At 31.7% G+C, this 25,058-nt stretch overlaps 1 protein-coding gene across 1 annotated transcript in view; it reads left to right on the top strand.

Annotated features, from left to right (window-relative positions):
* The window catches only part of LOC126878525 (uncharacterized), a 43,913-nt gene that overhangs the window by 11,129 nt on the left and 7,726 nt on the right, over window positions 1–25,058 (top strand). Inside the window, exon 2 of the mRNA XM_050641279.1 lies at window positions 23,541–23,733. Within this exon, the coding sequence (XP_050497236.1) occupies window positions 23,541–23,733 (193 nt within the window). The remainder of the gene's footprint in view (window positions 1–23,540; window positions 23,734–25,058) is intronic.

Here is a 25,058-nt window from a genome sequence, read left to right as displayed (position 1 = left end):
AGTTTGAGACAGGGAGATGAAAAAGGAATATTAATTCTTATAGCTTGTTCAGTGATGAAGGAGACGCATTCAATACACAAGAGAGTTCAAAATCGACTCACACTAAATATATATAATAAATAAGATAGAATCCGTTAAAACCTATGTATATAGTACCTTAAATTTTTGTGAACGGGACAAACATTTGAACTGGGCAATTTTTTATTTCAATTTTATTCGCAATAGCGGTTTCATTATCTTCTACTTTGCGCAATTTTGGTTTTTATCGTGAGACAAGTGGTAGAAAAACCAATGACTTTTATCGACTTAAGAAAACATACGACAGGATGCCCGTGGAAAGTAATCATTTGAGAACAATGCACGGTAGGAACAAATGGGTGAATATAGCGACAAATACTGTATAAAGAAAAACAGGTGTAAATAGAATTGAGCAATACCAAAAACAATCATCGCAACAAAAGGCCTCAAACTGGGATGTGGTCTATCACCTATACTTTTTAAAGTATACATAGATCATATTAAGAATTTTTAAAAAGATGGAACAATGGTACAAGAGAATATATTACATTCACCACTTTTCGCAGATGACCTAGTCATTTTTTCAAAGGCAGGGAGGACATAGAATATATGATAAGGAAACTAAAAGAAGAATATGAGCTATGGGAACTCAAGATCAATATCTGTAAGACCGAATACTCACGTATTACATCCGAGGTTACAAATTTGAAATTAAGTTTAAAAGAGACTATTAATAGTTGTTATCTTTTAAGACTTTTAAGTATTTAGGATTAGTGCTAAGTTGAGATGATACTTGTATACAGAAATAAAAATAGCACGAGGAAAACGAGTCACGAAAACATTCCATTGAGCGATATGGAACAACACTGTAATCAAAAAAAAAACAGAAAAAAAGATCGTTCAGAGCATAGTGCTGAGTATTACCCTATATTGAACGGAAGTATGGCCAATGGCAACAATACAAAAAAAGAACAGTTGAATTGGATTTTATGAGATGTCTACAAATCATTAGAGCTGATAGAAAAATAACAGAGGAAATATGGAACAAAATGGAAGTAGAATGCTCAATTACAAAAAAGTTGGAAAACAGAGCCCTGTAGTGGTACGGGCATGTACAAAGAATACCAGAGCACAGATTGCCGAACAGAATATTCGACTAGGATCCGCCGGCGGGAAGAAAACCTACTATAATGTACTTATGGGAAATGTACATATAGATGATATAAAAGATAGAGACCTCAGAGAAGCTGACTGGAAGAATAGTGTGCTGTGAAGGACCAAAACCATAGGCTAATATGCCTATTGTGGCTCATACCTAGATTAAAGTTGTCCCTCTGTTGCCTTTTTAACAAAGTCTATTATGGCCTTAGGTGACGCTCCTAAAAGTCGTAGGATTCGAGTGTCCTATTAGGAGACCTACGATAAGGTGCACATCTGTCCTATTCATATATCTAGTATTTAATCATAATCTATTTTCTCACGAATTCGTTTGCGATCGATCAAAGTGATTTTGTAGATTTTTTGATGTTCGACAAAACGGCCAAATTTATGTGAACAAGGGTTCAGTAGTTGTGTCATCCAGGAGTGATAAAATGCCACATACATACTCATATATTATACTACTTTGCAAATTTCACAATTACAACTATAAATACTAGGAAATAACTAATTATGTTTAAACTTTCAAATTTTTTGGTTCAAGGTGGCCATGCAAAACAATTTTTATGCTGGCGCAATTGTCATAACAATCTTCTAAACGGTTGCATTCAATTATAATTGCTTAATATAATACAACGACAATTTATTTATAAAGTAATTAGGTGCACACATATAAACTTCATTTATCGTTAAAAGTTACAAAAAAGAAATATTAATAGTATCTTTCACAATCTACCAATATTCTAAATTAGTCGAGACTGTATCGCCGCCCCCGTTAGGTAAACTATTCAGATTCGATTCGATTTTTTTGCACAAACGTACTCAAAAAGAGGTCCTTGTAACAAATCCACAGAGTGCCAGGCGGTACCGTGGACGAAAAATTGTTTAAACAATTTTTTTTAAACAAATTCACAAAAATAATTTTTTCACTTCGGACATTTTTTTTAGATACTTCATCATTCTGAGCATAAAAGGTATCGTGTGATTTTTCTCTAAAATTGATTGTTGTCGAGTTTTATGCGATTTAAAATTTGAAAAATTTATTATGAAAGTCAGAAACTGACCACATCGAAGATTAAAGCCCCCTCTATAAGATCCTGAAAATTTTGAAATGTTTGTCATGATTTCATTACTAAGATGTTATTTTTAATTATCAACAATGAGCGCTAAGCGTGTATTGAGGCAGCCGTCAATGTGAGTGAAAGTGAGATTCACTATTGGACGGCCGGAATGGTGCATTTCTTTCGCACTCACCATTGACGGCTGCCTCAATACACGCTTAGCGCTCATTGTTGATAATTAAAAATAACATCTTAGTAATGAAATCATCACAAAAATTTCTTCAGAATCTTGTAGAAGGGGCTTTAAACTTTGATTTTGTCACTTTCTGACTTTCCTAGTAATTATTTTTAACCGAGTTATTAAGGCTTGAAAATGCCCATTTTCGCATTTTTCAAATTTTAAATCGCGTATAACTCGACAAAAATCAATTTTAGAGAAAAATTACAACACAGACATTTTTGCTCAGAATGACCCAAATGATCTAAAAAAACTTTGTTTGAAGTAAAAAAATTATTTTTGTGAATTTGTTTAAAAAAAATTGTTTAAACAATTTTTCGACCACGGTCCTGCCTGACACCCTGTAAATTTGATATAAGGACCTCTTTTTGAGTAAGTTTGTGCAAAAAAATCGAATCGGAATAATTTACCTAACGGGGGCGACGATACAGCTTGGACTAAATAGTGGTGACTAATATATTTTGTTTTGCAATAAAAATTAGAGCAAAGCTAATAGTCGAAAGGAAACAGGTTTCAAGGATGTTAATATAATATACTGGGTGTGTCTTTTAAACCACTATTTAAAATCATAATTCACTAAAACTTTAAATTAAACCGTTTAGTTGGACTAGGTATACATGATTTTTTTTGTGTTTATCCTCTTCCAGTTTGATATATATAAACTTATTAGTGTATATGTTACCGGCCAAACCCGACTAGTTTAGCTTAGGCCAAATTAGTTTATCCTGATATTAATACGGACTATTATATGTATATTATATTATATTATATTATATTATATTATATTATATTATATTATATTATATTATATTATATTATATTATATTATATTATATTATATTATATTATATTATATTATATTATATTATATTATATTATATTATATTATATTATATTATATTATATTATATTATATTATATTATATTATATTACATTATATTATGTGTATGTATTTATATACGGATGTAGGATAAACTAGTACAACCTAGTATAAACATTATAGTGTACCTACAAAGCCAAAATAAATAGATAAACTGAATAAAATACTGTAATGTAATTGAAAAAATAATCATTTCTCTTAAAACTATAATGATTCGTCGTTAAAACTAATAGACAATTGTAATACAAACAAGCATATTATAAAAAATAATCAGTATTTTTTATATAAAAGCAATCATTATTCCTCAATTATAAAAATTATAATTAATTTTTTCTTGGAGTGCTTTGGTGACACTTAGAATTGCGGAATATTATTGTGTTCTTGCACTTGCATCTGTTTGTAATGGCTTGATTACATATAACGAGTACAGTGGCGCGACAGCAAACTGTTACTAGGCCGAGAAAGTGGTGAGGGCGAGAGATGGTTTATACGTATTTGACAATTTTTGAATTTGGAGGCGAGTAAGTTTAGTTTCGATTCACAAAAACAAGGACTAGTGTACTTATGGATGGTAAAGCTAATAACATTAAAAATATATCAAACGGGTTATACCACTGCTTATACAAGAATTGACGGATATATTATGAGCAGGAGATAAGCGTCTTTGGATTATAGGCAATGGATTTTAAGAAGACCAAATCTCGGTGCTCCCGATTTCTTCGATTCATTGATTTTTTTTTATTTGTTGTCTATATGTCGAATTTAAATTTTTTATTTTATTTGACTTCTTGAGTTTTAAAACCAACAATATTTATTTCTTCTACAATCGATACACATGCTGCATCACGTTTTTGTTTATTTTTATGCTCTAAAGATTTGAAATTTCATAAGGACGGATGTGACTTTTACAACTGACTTTATTGTCCTATCTGAGTTCCATTTGTTAGCTATTTTTAAGAATCACAAATCACATTGATTAACACAAGTTGTCTCCTCTGATGAAGTGGTAATGTGTACAGTTACACAGCGAGTATTGTTTACACATACCGAGTGGATTGGCGAGTATACGATTGAAGGGTGTGTGGGAGGTCGAAGACTCGGCCTAGTAAATAGAACAAGATCCGAGTGACTGTCTCGCCATATGACTGGGTCGAGTGCTCGGCCGAGTACTCGTTAGGATGTTTATACCAAACGAGCACTCGGCCGAGAATACTGTCTCGCTACAATACTCGTTACGTGTAATCAAGGTTTAAAACAGTTTTTGTTGCAGCTGAACTTGACAAAACTTTGTCCTGATCCAACTGAGTCTCTCAAAACTGCAACCCTTAACGATATTTTAGAGTCATATTTTATATCTGCTACCTCTCAAAAAGTTTGATGGCAAACTTCGAATTCTGATCTGAAAAAAGTATTATCAAATGCAACTGAAACAAAAAGTGTTCCACAAGCAGGTGCGAATGCAAGAAGGAAATGCACTTCGCAATTCTATGTGTCTCCAAAGCACTTCATGGAAAAATAAATAATAATTTTTATAATTGAGTTATTATAATTATTGCTTTTATAAAAAAACACTGATTATTTTTTATAATGTGATTGTTTGTATAGCGATACGCTTTAATTACTATTTTTGCTAAATTTTTAATATCTTTTCTAGTGTTGCCCAAAATCGGTCTTGGTCTTGCAGACTTGGTCTTGTTCTTGCGTTTTAGCAAGACCAAGACCAAGACCAAGACCGCCTTATTTTAGCAAGACCAAGACCAAGACTGACCGTGCAAGACTTGAGCAAGAACAAGACCAAGCCTGCGAGACTCTTGCGTCTTGCAGTTTGAGTGTCGTTTTATGGAATAATACAGGGTGTAACAAAATACAGGTCATAAATTTAATCACATATTTTGGGATCAAAAATAGTTCGATTGAACCTAACTTACCTTAGTACAAATGTGCACATAAAAAAAGTTACAGCCCTTTGAAGTTACAAAATGAAAATCGATTTTTTCCAATATATCGAAAACTATTGGAGATTTTTTATTGAAAATGAACATGTGGCATTCTTAAGGCAGTAGTATCTTAAGAAAAAATTATAGTGAAATTTAGACACCCGATAAAAATTTTATGGGGGTTTGGTTCCTTTAAACCCGCCCAAACTTTTGTGTACGTTTTAATTTGATTATAATTGTAGTACCATTAGGTAAACACAATGCTTTAAAAACTTCTTTGCCTCTTGGTACTTTTTCGAAAAGTCAGTATTTGTCGAAATTAGTTGCATATTATTTGTCAAATCCACCACACATTTGTATATGGCCACATATATGTTATGTTCATCTGTGATATGGCTAAGTACGATTATGGAGACTTGATAATAATAGGAAAATTTATTTATGATTTACGTATTTAGGTATATTTTAAACCATATTAAAAAAGAAGTCACATCTCGATAAAATGTGCCTTATCGAAAAAATACACAGAAGCAAAAAAGTTTTAAAAACACTGTGTTTAACTAATGGTATCGCAGTAATAGTTTAATTGGAACGTACACAACCATTTGGGAGGTTTAAAGGAACAAATCCCCCATAAAATCCCTACGTAAACATATTAGAAAAGAAGCCGCAACTCGATAAAAACTGCCTTGTCGAAAAAATACTAAGAACCAAAAAAGTTTTAAAAATAATGAATTTAACTAATAGTATCACAATAATAATTTAATTGGAACGTACACAAAAGTTTGGGTGGGTTTAAGGGAATAAAACCCCCATAACATTTTTATGGGGTGCACAAATTTCACTATAATTTTCCTTAAGATATTCCTGCCATAAAAATGCCACATTTCCATTTTCAATAAAAAATCTCTAATAGTTTTCGATATATTGGAAAAAATCGATTTTCATTTTGTAACTTCAAAGGGTTGTAACTTTTTTATATGCATATTTGTACTAAGGTAAGTTAGGTTCATTAGAACTATTTTTGGTCCTAGAATAGGTGATTTAATTTATGACCTGTATTTTTGTTACACCCTGTATATTAGTTCGGGTATATGCTTAGAGACTATGAGATACAAAAAATATGTAACAAAAATTTGGAAAAATGGATTTATCCGCATTATGAACAATACGATGAACATACATACCGAATTAAAAATATGAACACTTATTTATTGGATACGTACTCAGAGGTCATAATAAATTATTTATTATACAATGTAAAAATAAAATATTTCATTCTTTCCTAATATCAGACGACGCCTTCGCTCCGAAATTAATTACAATTGAGCAATTGTCTAGATTTTGAGAATAGCAACCTTTCATAAAATAATTTTCTTGTGTTGTGTGTATAACAATATCGCATTGAAACTTTTAAAGAAGTATGTTGCCTATAAGGTGATAAAACTATAATACGAATACCATATTCACTGTTACGGACAACCACTCAATTTTTTTTCCTTATCCATATCGTAAAGACTAAACGTCCTACTTTTTGCAGGGTGTGCAATTAGATATTAGATCAATCGGCCAAACAAAATTTTTTGCTGAAAAAGCACTAGATAAGATAATGCCTGGCTACCATGTATAGCCCATTCGCGCACGGTAAAATGTTAAAAAACCTTCAAATTTCAAAAAAAGAGATATTTATTATTATATAAAAAGAGATATTGGCCGATGTGTGATTTGGCCATTGTTTTTTTATTGTTAATGAAGAACTTATGAGAGGATGGGTGATCGGGCTGCATTAAAAACTAAAAAACAATGTTTTTTAAAATGAAATAAACAAATTACTTATCGACAACTGATAAATAAAGTTTAAACTTCAGTTTAGGCACTTCGAGATTTCGAAAATAATATTTTTTTCCACCTACCTCTACCGAAAGTATACTTTTCCGGACCTGATTGTAGGGAGCAAAGTTGTACTTTTCCTCCCTAGGGAGGAAAAGTAAAAGTAACGTCATATGTCATTCATGAAATATAACTTATTGACGCCCTGTATAATATCTATTTTCTATTACGTAAGTATCTATACATTTTAACATTTATTTATAAAACACTGTATTTTGCAGAATGGTAAAAAACAGTAAATTGTTATTTTGATTTAACAATGTTTACATTAATAATTTGACTTATATTTGACAGTTGACAGTTATATTGTACCTACTTGTTCGATTTAGTTCTAATAAATTTTATTGGTTAGTTACATAAAATAAATTAAGTAAAAATGAAAAAATGACTTGTTATTTGAGGAAGGTGGAAAAACCATATGTATAACATGAGAATAAAGTGCCTTTTCCTTCCTTGGATGATTACTGCCCTCCGCTACGCGTCGGGCAGTAAACTTCATTCTCGGGAGCAAAAGTAGCACTTTCCTCCCTTGTTATACAAATAGCTATTACTTGTGATTTTGAGCCTTGAACATCGTCATTTTTCGATTTTTTTCAGTTTTAAATTGTTTATAACTCGGAAACGAATAACTTTAGACAAAAACTACAAAAGACCTTTTTTGTTCCATATGATTCAAAGAACCTAAAATAAGTCTGCCAGGGCTGAAACAATTGATTTTTATAATTTGTTTAATTTTTTTTTTTTTTAATAAATATAGAAATAACTCAGAAATTACGGCATTTCGGTATAGGAAATATTACATGAAAATTAATTAGTAGTTATGTATTATGGTTCAAAATGCAAAAATATACTGGGTGTTCTATTCGAAATACTAAAGTTCATGATATTTTCAAAAAAAACGCAAGATCTGGTAACAATCTGTAATTACCACTATAATATCGGCCGCATTAGAAGACCTTTACTCACCAAATTCTATAAAAATCGTTCAAGTCGTTTCCGAGATAGTTGAGGCGTTCCATACATAAAACTCACTCTGTATAAATGTTATATAATTAAACTGCGTGTATTACTTTGTATTAATTCTTGTTAAAAAAAAGTCAATCTTAAAATTTTCAACTAATAGCAAACAAAAATTTTCAACTAATAATAGTGTCAAAGCTATTGCGTACTGAGCTGTAATTTAATTTGTATTTTTTTTTATTTTTTATTTGAATAAATGGCAAATTGTAGAACTCTTTTATTCCATTTCATTTCATATACCTAATGTGAGAGTCCATCAATCCCTTTCTAGACAGATAATGTTCTTTAAAATACAGTCTAGATAAGTTTATGTCATTTGTTTGATTTTTTGTGTTTTCACCATGTTTTAGCATATGTCAGGTTATTAAATGCAAACGTTTATTAAGAAACAGACTGACTCCCGTGGGACATGGTAGATAGCCCAGTTAGTTAGAGTATAGGCAGGGATAGTTTAGATCGTGGGTTCAAACCCACCTAATGTGAGTTGTTTATTAATAAATAGCAATATGCTAGTGGGTAACTGCGAGACTTGCAAGACTCTTGCAAGACCAAGACCAAGACCAAGACTGGGAGTGCAATACCAAGACCAAGACCAAGACCAGGTGTACTGGTGCAAGACCAAGACCAAGACTGTCCAAGTCTCGTCTTGGTCTTGCATTGACTGTCCTCGGAATCTAATAGATTCCGAGGTGAGATCGCCACGCTTTTTATGTCAACTTCTTAAAATACAGAAAGTTTCTCATCTTTTAAGACGCAGATGTTAGTAATTTATTGCCTTTTTAGCCATAGAGTAAAACCGCAAGCATGATGGCATAAAGAGTGTTGTGGTCTGGCAGTATCGACACAGCAGGCGAACGATTCAGACACACCCTCGCTAACAAACCCTTACGAGATAATAAACGAAGCACGCTTGTTTACCCAAAATAAATAAATATATTACGGTTCGTTGTTACATTTATTTTTTAATTGATTCCCTAACCTACCATCGGAATTGTCCATTAGCTTTAACGACGAATTATTATCGTTTTAATAAAAATGATTATTTTCCAATTACAGAGTATGTTATTTAGTTTAAATATCTATTTATTTTGGCTTTGTAGGTTTACTATAAGGTTTATACTAGACCGTACTAGTTTATACTGCAGTGCCCGTATTAATATCAGGATAAACTAGTGTGGCCTAGGCTAAACTAGTTTATCCTATCGAGTTTAGGAGACACTAGTTTGGCCTAGGTCAATCTAGTTTATCCTATCGCGTTCAGGACAAACTAGTTTTGCCTAGGCCAAACTGTTTTATCCTGAAATCCTGAAAACTGTTTTTCCCGGTAACATACAGTGTGTCTGCGTAACTTGGAACCATATGGGAAACTTTTTTAATATAAATTTTACGAAAAAAAGTTATTCTTTATAAAGTGCTCTGTATAGTCCAAAACCTAAGACGCAATCATCATATATCATATTTTATCAACAGTATACGAGGTATGTCAAAAAATATGAATTTCGCTCAAGAGTAAAGTGCCTTTATATTTCATAATATCGAAAATTGTCATTAAGCAAAGTTGTTTGTAATTAAAAATTACGTTATAATCTGAATTTACACTCTTCTAATTAAAAAAAATTAAAATTTTCCTCAAATGACGGACAGCCAACATCATTTTTATTTATTGTGCTCCGTAATTATTAATTTTACAAAAAAAAAATTATTCTTTATAAAACGTTCTGTATATTCTCCCAACTAAGATAAAATTATAAGATATTAAATTTTGTCAATTTTATACGAGGTATGTCCAAAATATGAATTTTGCTGTAAAGTACATTTAATTTTCACAATATTAAAATTTGTTATTATATAAAGTTGCTCAGAATTAACAACTATGTTTCAATATGCAATTGCATCCTTCTAGTTGAAATATTGTAAACTATAAAGGTATTTTACTCTTTAGCGAAATTCATATTTTTTGACATACCTCGTATAAAATTGAAAAACATTGATATCTTATGATTGAGTCTTAATTGTTTGATTATTCAGACATTTTTATAAAGAATAAGTTTTTCTCGTAAATTTAATAATAACGGAGTTATCTTAAATAAAAATGATGTTGGTATCAGTAAATAGAGTAAAATTTTCAATTTTTTTTTTCAATTAGAAGAGTATAAATGCATATTATAACACAAATTTTAATTACAAACAACTTTTCTTAATAACAATTTTTGATATTGTGAAATATAAAGGCACTTTACTCTTAAGCGAAATTCATATTTTTGGACATACCTCGTATATTATTTATAAAATTTGATATCTGATGATTGCATCTTAGGTTTTAGACTATGCAGAGCACTTTATAAAGAATAACTTTTTTTCGTAAAATTGATATTAAAAAAGTTTCCCATATGGTTCCAAGTTACGCAGACGCGCTGTATACAGGGTGTTTCATTAATAATTGTCCATATAGTAACTAGAGAAACCTTAGCACAAAATACGAAGATTTAACCTAAAACACTTAAATCAAATGTGGTTCCTTACCGAGTTACAGGGTGTTTTATCTAAAAATTTAAAAACTATTTTTGCTCAGCATTTTAAAACTATTCGACGTATCCTTTTCATACTTGGCAGGAAGTTTAGGTACTATACAAACTACTAAATTATGTTAAACAAACGTTTATGGCTATTACCAGAGGCGTAGCATGGGGGAAAGTGAATGGTTGACCCTTTCCAAATTCTACGCCACTGGCGAAATTGCTATTTTAGTTCAATTTTTTAATTCTCCAATACTTTCTATCAAAATAATGTACTCTTCATTCGTAACGATAAAGTTATTAGTTTTCGAGATATTTGAAGTTAAAAATGAAACAACACGGTTATTTTGATCAGTGTATTGTGTCGCTTCATTTTTAATTTCAAATATCTCGAAAACTATCATTTTATCGTTACGAATAAAGAGTATATTATTTACATAAAAAGTATTGCAAAATCAAAAAATTACACTAAAATAGCAATTTCGTCAGTGGCGTAGAATTTGGGAAGGGTCAACCAGTCACTATCCCCTGTCGTACGCCTCTGGTAGTAGCTAGAAACGTTTATTTATCTTAATTTAGTAGGGTGTAAAGTACCTACATTGTCTGCCAAGTATGATAAGGATACGCCAAATAGCTTTAAAGTACTGGGTACAAATACTTTTTCAATTTTAATCATATGAATCATATCATAAATTAATCAAAATAACTGTGCCGTTTCATATTTAACTTCAAATATCTCGAAAACTAATGACTTTATCGTTACCAATGAAGAGTATATTATTTACGTAGAAAGTATTGTAGAATCTAAAAATGGCACTAAAATAGTAATTCCTCCAGTGGCGTAGAATTTAAGAAAGGTCAAACATTCATCATCCCCTGTCGTACGCCTCTGGTAGTAGCTAGAAACGTTTGTTTATCATATTTTATTAGGGTGTCTAGTAGTCGCACTTTCTGCCAAGTATGAAAAGGGTACGTCGAATAGTTTTAAAATGCTGAGCAAAAATAGTTTTTAAATTTTTAGATAAAACACCCTGTAACTCAGTAAGGAACAACATTTTATTTAAGTGTTTTAGGTTAAATCTTCGTATTTTGTGCTAAGGTTTCTCCAGTTACTATATGGACAATTATTAATGAAACACCCTGTATACACTTATCAGATAAGATTGAGAGATGGAATGAATACATAAGTAGACTATTTGAAGATAGCACAAACGACTAGAATCTTAAAAGAAGAAGTAGACCTAGCAGTTAAAAATTCCAAAACCGAAAAAGCAAATCGACCTGACGCGACGTGGTGCCCACCGAAATGTTAAAGCTAACCTAAAGCACTAAGCAAACTTAATCGCAAAAGTTTTGAAACCATCAACAATTATGCTCATATTGATAGTGATAGCTGATTTTCTCGTGAACGGAATAACGGATTCCACTGTTTTGTTATTATTTTGGATTTTTTTTTTATTTACACAGTTGGGCAAAGGTTTACTCAAACTTTTCTTTGAAGTTTATACCAAGGTAAGGAAGGAAATGTTTTCCTTATGTTTGATACACCCTGTAGGGCGGATAAGGTACAAAGGTAGGTAAACATTGAAATCATGCTTCAGTCTCATGTTTTGCGAACATTTTGTTTTTTTTTTAGTTTCTCTGATATCTTTAGAAACAAGGACAGTAGAGTTTTATTCTTTAAAATGTGTTTTAACTGAAACAATACCGAATTAATAAAATACTACAACAGTTAAGAAAACATTAAACGCAAAAGAATTTATTAAGCGCAACAGGCCTTGTAGGCCTAGGGCTAAAATGTTTACATTTCTGATTACATAAATAATATAGTAAATAACTTAATATAACTTACATAACTTATAAATTTTATTAAATACACTTCAGTCTTTTTATACACTCCTTCACAACCTCTCTCCATCTCCTTCTGTCCAATGCTAGTTCTTTCCATCTCTCAATGTTACTTTTCTTCAAATCTTCATATACACTGTCCTTCCATCTTTTCCTTGGCCTGCCTTTCCTCCTCTTTTGTATTGGTCTTCGTGAAAGTACCATTTTTGGCATTCGTTTAATTCCCATTCTCTCTATGTGCCCTAAGTATCGTATTCTCTGTGCTTTGATCGTCGTCGTAATCGTTGGCTCTTGATATAGTTCTTCCAATTCTTTATTGGTTCTTCTTCTCCACTGACCTTCTATTTTCACACCTCCATATATTGCTCTTTGCATTTTTCTCTCCCATCTTTCTAACAGGTCTGTTTCTGACTTTTTGAGCACCCATGTTTCGCTTGCGTATGTTACTGTAGGTCTGATAACAGTCTTATAAATTCTTATTTTTGTTTTTCTTGATACGTATTTGGATTTCAATAATGTGCGTAATGCTCCATATTTTTTATTTCCTTTAGCTATTCTTGCCTTTATCTCCCCTTCTTCATGACCATTTTCATCTATTTTGGCTCCCAGGTAAATAATTTCTTTGGCTCTTTTAAACGAGTATGTTTTTTCTCCATCTATTTGTACTATGATGTTATTCTCTTTTTCTTTTTGGATCTCTCCCATTATCATATACTTTGTCTTTTCTTCATTTATTTTAAGTCCGAATTTTTTGGCTTCTGTTATTATGTTTTTCATTAACTTTTGTAGTTCTTTTTTGCTTGTTGCTAATAGCGTCAGATCATCTGCAAATGCTATGCATTGGTGGCCGTTTTTAAATATCGTTTCTTGCATGTTTATTCTGCTTTTCCTGATTATTCCTTCCAATGTTAGATTGAATGCCATTGTTGATAGTGGGTCTCCTTGTCGTAATCCTTCCTTGGTTTCAAACTTTTTGGATGTATACCCTTTCCAAGCTATTTCGTTTGTTGTGTTTTCCATCGTCATCTTTATCATCCTGACAATTTTACTTGGTATCCCCAATTCTTTCATCAGTTCGTACATCTGCTGTCTATTTACTGTGTCGTAAGCCTGCTTAAAGTCTATGAACAAAGCATATAGTACTGTTTTATGTTCGTAACAGGTAGTCTGTATTTCTTTTAAGGCAAATATTTGGTCAGTCGTGGATCTGTTGTTTCTAAAACCTGCCTGGTATTCCCCCAGTATTTTTTCCGAATAATGACTTAGCCTTTTACTTATACTTTGTGCCAAGATTTTGTAAATTATTTCTAATAGTGCGATGCCTCTGTAGTTTTCGCATAGCATTCTATCACCTTTTTTATGTATAGGGCATATTCTTGCTATGGTCCACTCTTCTGGCATTTTTTCTACTTCCCATATTCTTTTTATCAGATCATATATCTCTTTCTGTAGTCTTTTCCTCCCGATTTTATCATTTCGGCCGATATTTCTGTTATTCCTGGGCTTTTGTTATTTTTCAAGCTCTTTATTTCGTTCTTTATTTCTTGTTCTGTGGGTATTTCTATTGCTATCTGATCATCTTCAATTTCATGGTTTGTTTCCTTTTGTACTTCGCTCTTATTTAGCAGTTCTGTGAAATAGTTTTGCTAGTTTTCCATTATTTTTTCAGGCTCATTTAGCAACATCCCTTTATCATCTCTCATATATGGGTTGTTTTTTTGATATCCTCTTTCCATTTTTTTTTGCTTCCTGGTAGAATGATCTTATTTCTTTTTTTTGAAATTTTTCTTCTATTTCTTTCAGTTTGTTCTCGTTGTATTTTCTCTTTTTGCTTCTACATTTTCTTTTCATGATTTTTCTCAATTCTCTGTATTCTTTTCTAGTGCTTTCTTCGTCATTTGTGAGATTTTTGAGTCTTACTTTTCTTATTGCTTCTGCTATTTCTTGACATTCTTCATCATACCAATCTTTTGTTTTATGTTTTCTTTTGGTTTTCGCTAGGATTGCTTTACTTGTGTCCAAGATTGCTTCTTTGATATTTTGCCATTGTTTGTCTGGGCTTGACGTTTCTTGTTCCCTGATTAGTCTGTTGGTTATTCCCTGTTCATACTTCTTCTGTGTGTTGTTATCTTTTAGTAGTCCTATGTTAAATTGTTTTCCAATTTTTTCTGTTGTTTTATTGTTTCGCTTTATGTTATGCTCGATTTTATATTCTGCTCTCACCAGGTAGTGGTCAGAGTTACAGTCCGCTCCTCTCATGCTCTTTACATTTATTACATTGTTTGCATGCTTCTTCTCTATTAAAATATGGTCTATCTGATTTACTGTCTTCTTATCAGGGGAAATCCACGTTCCTTTATATATATCTTTTCGGCGTAATTGTGTGCTTCGTATCACCATTTGCCTTTCTGTTGCAAAGCCTATTATTCTTTGGCCATTATCGTTCGACACCTCATGCTTACTATATTTCCCTATTATGTGTTCGTATATATTCTCTCTTCCTACTTTGGCGTTGCAGTCTCCCATTATTATTTTGATGTCAAACCCTGGTAATTTATCATATTCTCTTTCCAATTGCTCGTAGAATTCATCTTTTTCTTCTTCTGTGGCATCTTCAATCGGTGCGTGTACATTTATTATACTTATGTTTCGTTTGTCCCCTTTTAATCTTATTGTGCATAGTCTATCTGATATTGGTTGGAATGCCATTACTCTTTCCTTCCATTTTCGCTGTATTATAAAACCTGTTCCTAACCTTCTGGTTTCTCCCCCGCTTTTAAAAAATACCACGTCTTCTATTTCTACTATTTCTGTTTCCAATTGTTTTGTCTCTTGTAAAGCTATTATTTCTACATTATATCTTTTAATTTCTCTAATTAATTCTTTGAGTTTTCCTGTTTCGTATGTGCCTCTTACATTCCATGTACCCAAGTTGACTTTAGTTTTCTTTTTGTTATCTTTACTTATTGCCTTGTCCATTGCCTGCGTCGTTTCCTTCTTATTTATCCCTGTTGCAAACTGTATCTTGTCATTTTTCGGCTTTTCTTTTTTATTGCTGTCTTGATTTGTTTTATTTCCATAGTTCGTAATCCTATTCTTTACATTTTTCGTCGTCATTTGTTTCCTTTCATTGCTATTGCTTAGTTTTTTGCTTTGGTCTCTACCACCAACGTTTATTTCATTCCATCCCAGCGCCATATTTCATAATCGGCATATATTTTCTTATACCCTACTTTCACTTTTCTTCCTTCCTTTCTTAGTTCTTGCGCTTTTTGTCTGACATGTTTCTGTACAATTCTGTCATTCTTTGATAGGTCATCGTTGATATAAACTAGACCTTCTTCTCGATTTCTCAATTTGGTTTTGTTTCGCATGATTTTTCTTTTATCTTCTTCCTTTTCAAGCTCAACCAGACAAACTTTTTCTCCTAACTTCAGAGCCTTCTCTATTTGTACATCTACTTTTAATTCTGTCTGCATAAAATTTTTCATTGCATGTTTTAGGATATCTGGCCCATTTGTATCTATGTTCAATCCCTGTATAATTATATTTTTCCGCCTTTTTTGATTTTCTAAACTTTCAAGCCGTTCTTCTATTTGATAAACTGCCTGTTTTAGTTTCGTGTTTTCTTCTCTTAATGTTACATTCTCCTGGCGTAGCTCTCTTACTTCCTCTCTATATTCTTTCTGCTCTCTACGCATCTCGCTAAGTTCTCTTGATTGTTCCTCGATTTTTAGAATTACTCCTGCCATCATTTCCATAATTTTTTGTATATTCTCCTCCATTTTCTCCTTTCTGTAGGAGGGAGATCTGCTTATTTTTCGACTTTTGTTAAAAGCCCGTTCCAATTCTTCCTCTTTTCTCTTCTTGTCGTTTTCGTCTGTCGTGGTACCGTCACTTTCTGTTCGAAATAATAGCTCTTCGTATTTTTTATCTTCTCTGCTCATTACAACTGGTTCGTTTTACTGCGATAAAGGTCTCGTTCGGACTATCTCCGCGGAAACTTAACCTTTCTCAGTGTAGCGTCTTACTTTTTTTTCTTTTTTTTTCTTTTTTGAAAAAAATTATATTGAGCAGTATATACTATTTCGCTCCTCCCTACTTACAGGACTTCCCTGTCGACTTGGCAACACCGCAACTATTTTAAAATAATTTAAACATCCATGCTCTAATTGGCATTTTTAACTGATGTTTCCTTAACGGACCACTTATACAGGGCCTTGACCCACATATTTTTGTTAAACTATATCTTGGTGGTTAGCATGTAAACTTCACGTAAGCACTGATGATGACTGGTAAACCAGTCGAAAACTAGTTATGTGATTGTGATGTAGCCCTTTTTAGGGATTTTAAATATATACCTTTTATAAAGCATTTACTATTTTTGTATTACATGGTATACAGCCAACTACAGGAAAACTTTTTCATTGTGGATTTTTAACCATAATAAACTTAATATTATTGGCATTGGGTGGTTTATCATCTGGAAGTCATCTTTTCTTAGTTTGGTTTTGCTCTTTGGAAGAGAATAATAATTGTTATCGTGTAGTTAGGTGCAATAGTTGATTTCATAAATTTGCACATCAGATTGATTAATATTTTTTCCATCTACCTCTACCGAAAGTATACTTTTCCGGACCTGATTGTAGGGAGCAAAGTTGTACTTTTCCTCCCTAGGGAGGAAAAGTAAAAGTGGCGTCATGGTATTTCATTTATGACATATAACTTATTGACGCCCTGTACAATATCTATTTTCTATTACGTAAGTATTTATACATTTTAACGTTAATTTAAAAAACACCCTGTATTTTGCAGAATGGTAAAAAACAGTAAATTGTTATTTTGATTTAACAATGTTTACATTAATAATTTGACTTATATTTGACAATTGACAGTTATATTGTACCTACTTATTAGTTTTAGTTCTAATAAATTTTGTTGGTTAGTTACATAAATAAATTAAATAGAAATGAAAAAATGACTTGTTACTTGAGGAAGGTGGAAAAACCATATGTATAACATGGGAGTAAAGTGCCTTTTTCTCCCTTGAAACTTTATTCTCGGGAGGAAAAGTAGCACTTTCCTCCCTTGTTACACAAATAGCTATATTCTAATAACTCTTCATTTTAAAGTAGTGCCAGGGCACTTTTAAGTGATCGCCACACACCTTAATTTTTGACTTAGTATATTTATCTGTTGTGCTTGGTGTAATATTGGAATTTAAGCATTGTTTTGATCTCTACAATATTTAAACCAGGTAAGTTATTTTCAATAAAATGTATATAGTCCAGGGTAATACCTAAGGTTTTTTCCATGACACTTCAAGAGCAAGGACACTGAAGCGTTTTTTTCAAGTAAGGCCTATAAGAGCAAATTGTAACTATTTCCTGCGTAGGATTTGGCGGCCATTTTTATTTATAAACGATTTAGTGTCAAAAAACGGCATTTTTCCTTTTTTTTTCAAATCAATTGAAAACGGTGAAACGTATGGGTTTTTAGTACAAACATATTCGAGAGTATGGAAAAAGCTTTAAAATGGATTATTACAAAGTTTGATACACTCAATTGATACTTAAAGTTTGATATACTAAATGGATTATTACAAAGGTTAATATAATTGCGAAAAAGGTCAAAATTGCAAAAAAATTAATTTCGCATAACTATTGTAAAAATGAATGTAGATACAGCTTTGAAATTATTGTCAAATGAGGGTTCTTTGGTGCTTAATATGTGACAAACATTTCAAAGCGCTTCATTCAATTGTTTAAATTTTATTCAAATTGTTTTCCCAGAGAGCATTCTTTTGCAATAACATGTCAGAAAAAAAATTATGTTAGAACCAATCCACAATGAAAGAGCATGAGCTATATTTTCAACTTGGTTTAAAGAAGTAAATAAAAATGCATTTATTAGTAATTAATAATTATGCAAAAATATCATCAATCTTTCCTTACAACCTTTTTATTTTTTTATAGAATAAATTATATATATTTATTACAATTTTTTATCAGTTATACAGGGTGTCCCAAAAGTAGTGGAACGGTCGAATATTTCGCGAACTAAACATCGGATCGAAAAACTGAAAAATACGTGTTCATTCATTTTCAAAAATCTATCCAATGACACCAAACACTAACCCCCACTACACCCCCTGGAGGTGGCGTGGAGGGTAACTTTAAAATCTCAAATAGAAACCCCTAGTTTTTCTTGCAGATTTGGATTCAATACGTAAAAGTAAGCAACTTTTATTCAAGACATTTTTTGGGACTGTGGATAGATGGCGCTATAATTGAGAAAAACGATTTATCCTGATACCATAGGTAAATTATAGAAACGGTCTAATATCTCGAGAAATACACTTCCAAATGAGAAACCAAAAATAGGTTTTTAATACTTTTCGAAAACCTATCGAATAACATTAAACATGACCCTCCAACCCACCCCCTGGAGGTGGGGTGAGGGGTAACTTTAAAATCTTAAATAGCAACCCCAACTTTTTATTACAGATTCGGATTCGTCACGAAAAATTAAGCAACATTTATTCGAGACATTTTTTAGAATTGTTGATAGATGGCGCTTTAATTGGAAAAATACGATTTATTAGCGCCATCTATCAGCAATTTTAAAAAATGTTTCGAATAAATGTTGCTTAAGTTTTCATGACGAATTCGAATCTGCAATAAAAAGTGGGGGTTGCTATTTAAGATTTTAAAAATACCCCCCACCCCGTCTCCAGGGGGTGGGTTGGAGGGTAATTTTTGGTGTTTATCGATAGGTTTTCGAAAAATATTAAAAACTTGTTTTTTGGTTTCTCATTTGGAAGTGTATTTATCGAGATATTAGACCGTTTCTATAATTTACCTATGGTATCAGGATAAATCGGTTTTCCCAATTATAGCGCCATCTATCCACAGTTCGAAAAAATGTCTTGAATAAAAGTTGCTTACTTTTACGTAACGAATCCAAATCTGCAAGAAAAACTAGGGGTTTCCATTTGAGATTTTAAAGTTACCCCCCACCCCACCTCCAGGGGTTGTAGTGGGGGTTGGTGTTTAGTGTCATTGAATAGATTTTTGAAAATGATTGAACACGTATTTTTCAGTTTTTCGATCCGATGTTTAGTTCGCGAAATATTCGACCGTTCCACTACTTTTGGGACACCCTATATAAATAATATTACTTATTCGTTGTGCATCTAAAACAGAGTAAAAAATAATTTTTTTTTTAAAGTTATTCAAAAAGTTTATAAGGAAAATTTACTTTTGCCTAATTATTTATTTAATAAATGCATTTTTTATTTACTGTTTTTAAACCAATTTGCAAATCTAGCTCATGCTCTTTCGTTTGACACCTGTAAAATTTTTATCGCCTATTAAGCACCAAAGGACGCTCATTTGACAAAAATTTTAAAGCTGTAGACTAATTTTTATAATAGTTATTGTGAAATTATTTTTTTTGCAATTTCGACTTTTTTCGCAATTATATTAACAATAAACGCCATTTTAAAGCTTTTTCCATGCTCTCGAAGATGTTTATATTAGAAAAACCATATTTTCTATTGGTTTGAAAAAAAGGGAAAAGGCCGTTTCTTGACACTAAGGGCCAATTTCTCATATCGAGTTCAACTCCAGTTTAATCTGAACTTCTAGTAAACGTCAGTTTAAAGTCAGAATCGTCTTTCTCAATTCCCGTTCAACCGATGGCAGTTTAAACTTGAACGATGCTTGAACGGTGAAATTCGGCCGTTCAAAGATTTCAGAACTCAGTTCAGATGATTTCATGGACTACGCATGCGTTGTATTAACACGAAACGCTGTCATAATATAAATATATCCTATTTTATTATATTAAGCCTAACGATAAACGATAACATTATTTGTGTTTTTATAATATTTATTTATAATTATTAAAATGACTATTTGATTATAAATACTTAAATTTAACTTTATTCAAAAACAGCGTAAAAAAGGTAGTTCAAAATGGCGACAGGTTTTTACCTTTTGCCATCTATTGGCATTTCTCGAAAGCTGTAGAACGAGCACTGGCATGAACGCGCAATGAGAAATGCATTCCAAACAGAACCGGAGATCAACCGTGAACCCGGTTCAACTGAACCATAGATTAACGCAGGTATGAGAAATCGACCCTAAATTGTTTATAACTAAAAATGGCCGCCAGACCCTACGCAGGAAATAGTTAAAATTTGTTCTTATAGGTATTACCTGTTGAAAAAACGCTTTAGTATTGTTCTGAAGCTATTTCCTTGTGGCATTTTTATAAGTAAGTATTTTCTATGGGAAATAAGCCACAATTTTACTAAAAAATGAATTTATTAACGTTTCGAAGTCCAAATCGGGTTTCGTTGTCAAAATACAAAATAGTATTAAAATAAACAAAAATGTTGTTGCTAAGTAAAAATATTCTTCTAATAATTTATTTAATCTGACTCATTTATATTGGCAATTCAGACGTATATTATACATTTTAAAGTAGAAGACTTTAAAATGATATCGCCAATATTTATGAGTTGCGTTCCTGGGACGACTTTACTAAAAGATAGTTCATTCGATTACATGAAATCAATCCCAACTCAAGAATATCCGTCGCAAAGAAATCATAGCATGTGATCTGTCTTTAAAAAGACAACCAAATGCAACGATGACAGTAAAATTCTCGCGTTAGAGATTCCATAGTAAATCACGAGGGAAAACCAGGAAAAACCTGGTGATACTATCCCGACATCGTAAGTATTTGGTCTTAAATTTAATTTACCTTCAAAAAAATTAATACCAAATTCTGACTTTAATATGTTTGAATTATAAATAATATTAATAATACATAGATATACAATAAGTAATACTAAAATATAAAATTTGTACTAACTCGATATGTTATTGACTTACTAATCGTGGTATTTTCTTTCTATTGATTTCCTCTTTCAGTATGTGTAACCACATCCTACTGCATTCTACCGAGGAATTTGCGACACAATTGGTTTCATTTAGCATAATTAGAGCGGCTTCTTTGATTTTTCTCTTTTTACTATCTGTTTCTTTCAGGACTATACTTGAATCTCTCCACTGAACTCTATGTTCATTATCCCATGCGTGTTGACATATTTGAGATCTATCAAATTCTCTATTTTTAATATAAGACTGATGTTCACTTATTCTAACGTTTAATGGTCTTGATGTTTCACCTAAATAAAATTGTTCACATTCACAAGGTATTTTATAAATGCAATTCTTTGTTCTTTCTTGTTCATTGTTAGTATTTCAGTACCTTGGATTTTGAAGTATCACGAACAGGGTATATTTTTGTCTTATTACCCTGGCTTAATATACAATCCCTGTAACGCTAATTACACACGCCGATTCTGGACGGTCGATTTTTATATCGACCTTCCAAATTCATATAGAGAACCACATGTGAGAAGAGGACATTGCACATGCACATACGCCGAACGGTGATCGACGGTCGTGCGTGTGTGTAATGTCCCACTGTATTGTACCCTATTGTACAGGAAAATAGATTTAAGTACTTGCAGGAAAAAAATAGACTTTCAATTAACTATCTTACTTTGAATTATTATTATTAAAAGTTTTTTAATTAAGGAATTTATTGTATTTTTTATTAGCTTCAATTTTGGTAATAATAACTTTAAAACCGATTTAAAACATGATGTATTTTTTTCACAAAAAATTTAAATCTTTGATCTTTAGTAATTCAAAAAGCAGTGATTTATTTTGATGACTTGATATAACATATTTTCTGCTAAAAATTTGTCCCTCTGTCTATTTATGAGGTTATTTTTAATAAAATAATTTTCACCCCTTGAAAAGGGGTGGCAACCGTCTCTGTTTATATGATCAGATCTGTAAGTTTCATATATTCAAAGGGCATATTTTTTAAATAAATTGATTTTAAAGTAGAATTTTTAATTTTGAAAAAAATGCTTTTTTCAAAATAACTTAAAAGTTATTAGAGATACCAAAAATCTCAAACCATAAAAAAAGTAACTTTTTCTTAAGGGGCTTCATAGCTTTGGTTGCCTAGGGGCCTCAAAATTCTTAATCCGGCACTGGCTGGACATTGAAGCAAGAACACATAAATAAGCTAGAGCCATTATAAATGTGGTGTTACAGAATGCTGCTTAAAATAACATGGACACCGAAGAAAACGAACACGGAAGTATTATTGCGACAAATTAGCAAAGAATACGAAATAATGAACACAATAAAAATAAGAAATTTACAATATCCGAGACACGTAATGAGAGGACAGCGATATGAAATACTAAGACTGATAATACAGGGAAAGATAAGAGGAAGAAGGAGTATAGGAAGAAGGAGAGTGTCACGGTTGAAGAATTTAAGGGACTGGTTTAAAAGCAGTTCTTTAGAACTCTTCAGAGCATCGGTAGACAGAGTAAAGATAGTGATGATGATACTCAACCTCCGATTGGGATACGGCAGTTAAACAAGTAACATTTTGGTTACATAATTTCTTAATATTATCTGTAAAATAAGGAATTGTTTGTGTTTTACCATATTTTTTTATTTTTGTTTATCATAATATACGTATTCCTTCAATAAAAATCAGTTAATATTTTGACATGACCTTTTCATAATATTTCGTTTTAAAAAAAATTAGGTACATTTTATATTAATTTATGTTTTTATTGTATTTTTGTATAAGTATTTCAAACACGTTTTATCTATTTCAAAGATTATATTACACGTATTATTATATTTTAGCAAAATGTTTATATTTCCTATTTTATTTATTAAAATGAAACTGGTGTAAGAAAATACAAAACTAAAAGAGAAAAGAGTTGATATCAGGCTATGTATCAAGTGTTACGTAAAAACAGTTTATCCCTTAAGCTTCAATCAGCAAAACCTTTTTAGTTGTTTTTTCTGACGGAACGATTCAATCCCGAAGGATTTTATTTTATCAGAGTTTATTTTCAGGCACCTACAGACGGACACGTCGTGCCATTTCATCGGACGAAATGATCAACATGATAGAAGCCGAGAAGAGATTAGTTTCGGAATTGGGTGAAAATGTCTGCATTTATCCGAAAGTTTGTTTACATCACGCAGAAAAAGCGAGCAAATCCAAAGGACGACAGGAAATAGCCATTGATTGGGACGAGGTTTTCAGGTAAATAAAAAATTCTGCTCTCTACAGTCGGTCGTTCCAAATGTCTGCCATTCTTCCAAAGTTAGGAAAATATATGGGCTTTTTGAACATTCTTTTATATTCTATTTTAAAATAAACACTAAATAGATTTTTAGTGACTAATTTTGATCACCACAGATAATATGTTATCCATTAAATGTTAATTTAAAATCCTTTCTCGATTCGATCAATTTGGTCAGAATAGGTCTTGACTATTTTAACTTAATTTTTTCCGGTTCAAATATTCGTGTTAACAAATACTCGTAATAGGGATTTACGGTATATTTGTTATTATGCTTTATTTGTCAATAAGAAAAAGTGGAGAAAATATTCTAAAATTTTATATATAAGCATCTATACTTTATGACGGCCCAAGCTTTCTTTATTTGCTTGTCTTGCCCTATAGAGATCCGAATGTGAAATAAATGATTTCCTATATCCATTTTTATTAGCAGACATTGACATATCTTCTTTTTTCTCTTATATATTTAACATAATATAGACATACCATGCCTACTCCACTTTATTTGCTCTAAACGCTTTTCAGTGGAAAATAGTGAAAACCGTTGTCTAAGATTATCTAGCCAGGAAATTTTTTATTTGCTTGGATATCTTCTGACTTCCAATTTTGGTTGCAATATAAGTTGCACTACATCATAGCGCTGTTGATATTCGATGTGATCCAGATATTCTAAATTGTGCGTTTTCAGTCATAAAACAATTTCAGATTATTTATTGGGTGTTCTCATGACTTGACTGTTTGATCCACCCATATTCACTATCCACCCAGAAGCTGTTCAATATTCTTCTGTAACAAGAGATATCAAAAGCGTCCAGTCGTTTAACTGATGTTTCGATTGGTGTCCAAGATTCAACCACGTAAAAAAGATCCGAAATACGTAACATCTAAGAATAAGTCTTTGTTTTTTTAATCATGGTGTTTGAAAATTTTGTTCATTTAAACAACTGCTATGTCTTCTCCGTTTAATTTCACGTGATTAGTATCACTTATCATTTCCTTCTTCATTGTCTTCTTAAGGTGCCGACTTTTTTCGAAGGTTGGCGATCGTCATAATTATTTGAACTATACGTGTTCACTGTTGTTCTAAAAAGCTTGTTTCTCTAATTTTCCTATGTACGTTAAACGAGTAATTCTTGTAGATTTTCTATTTCACGGCATTTCTCATTCCACTAATTTTCCTATGCTTACCGTATTTTGTTTTGGATTTTTCTATGTATCTTGGCATATTATTTTCTTTTGTCTACAGTTTTATTGATACTTTTGCTTTCCATTAACTTAGTATTTC

Source organism: Diabrotica virgifera, chromosome 10 (assembly GCF_917563875.1).
Source record: "Diabrotica virgifera virgifera chromosome 10, PGI_DIABVI_V3a".
Taxonomy (NCBI): domain Eukaryota; kingdom Metazoa; phylum Arthropoda; class Insecta; order Coleoptera; family Chrysomelidae; genus Diabrotica; species Diabrotica virgifera.
This window is presented reverse-complemented; position numbering and strand designations above follow the sequence as displayed.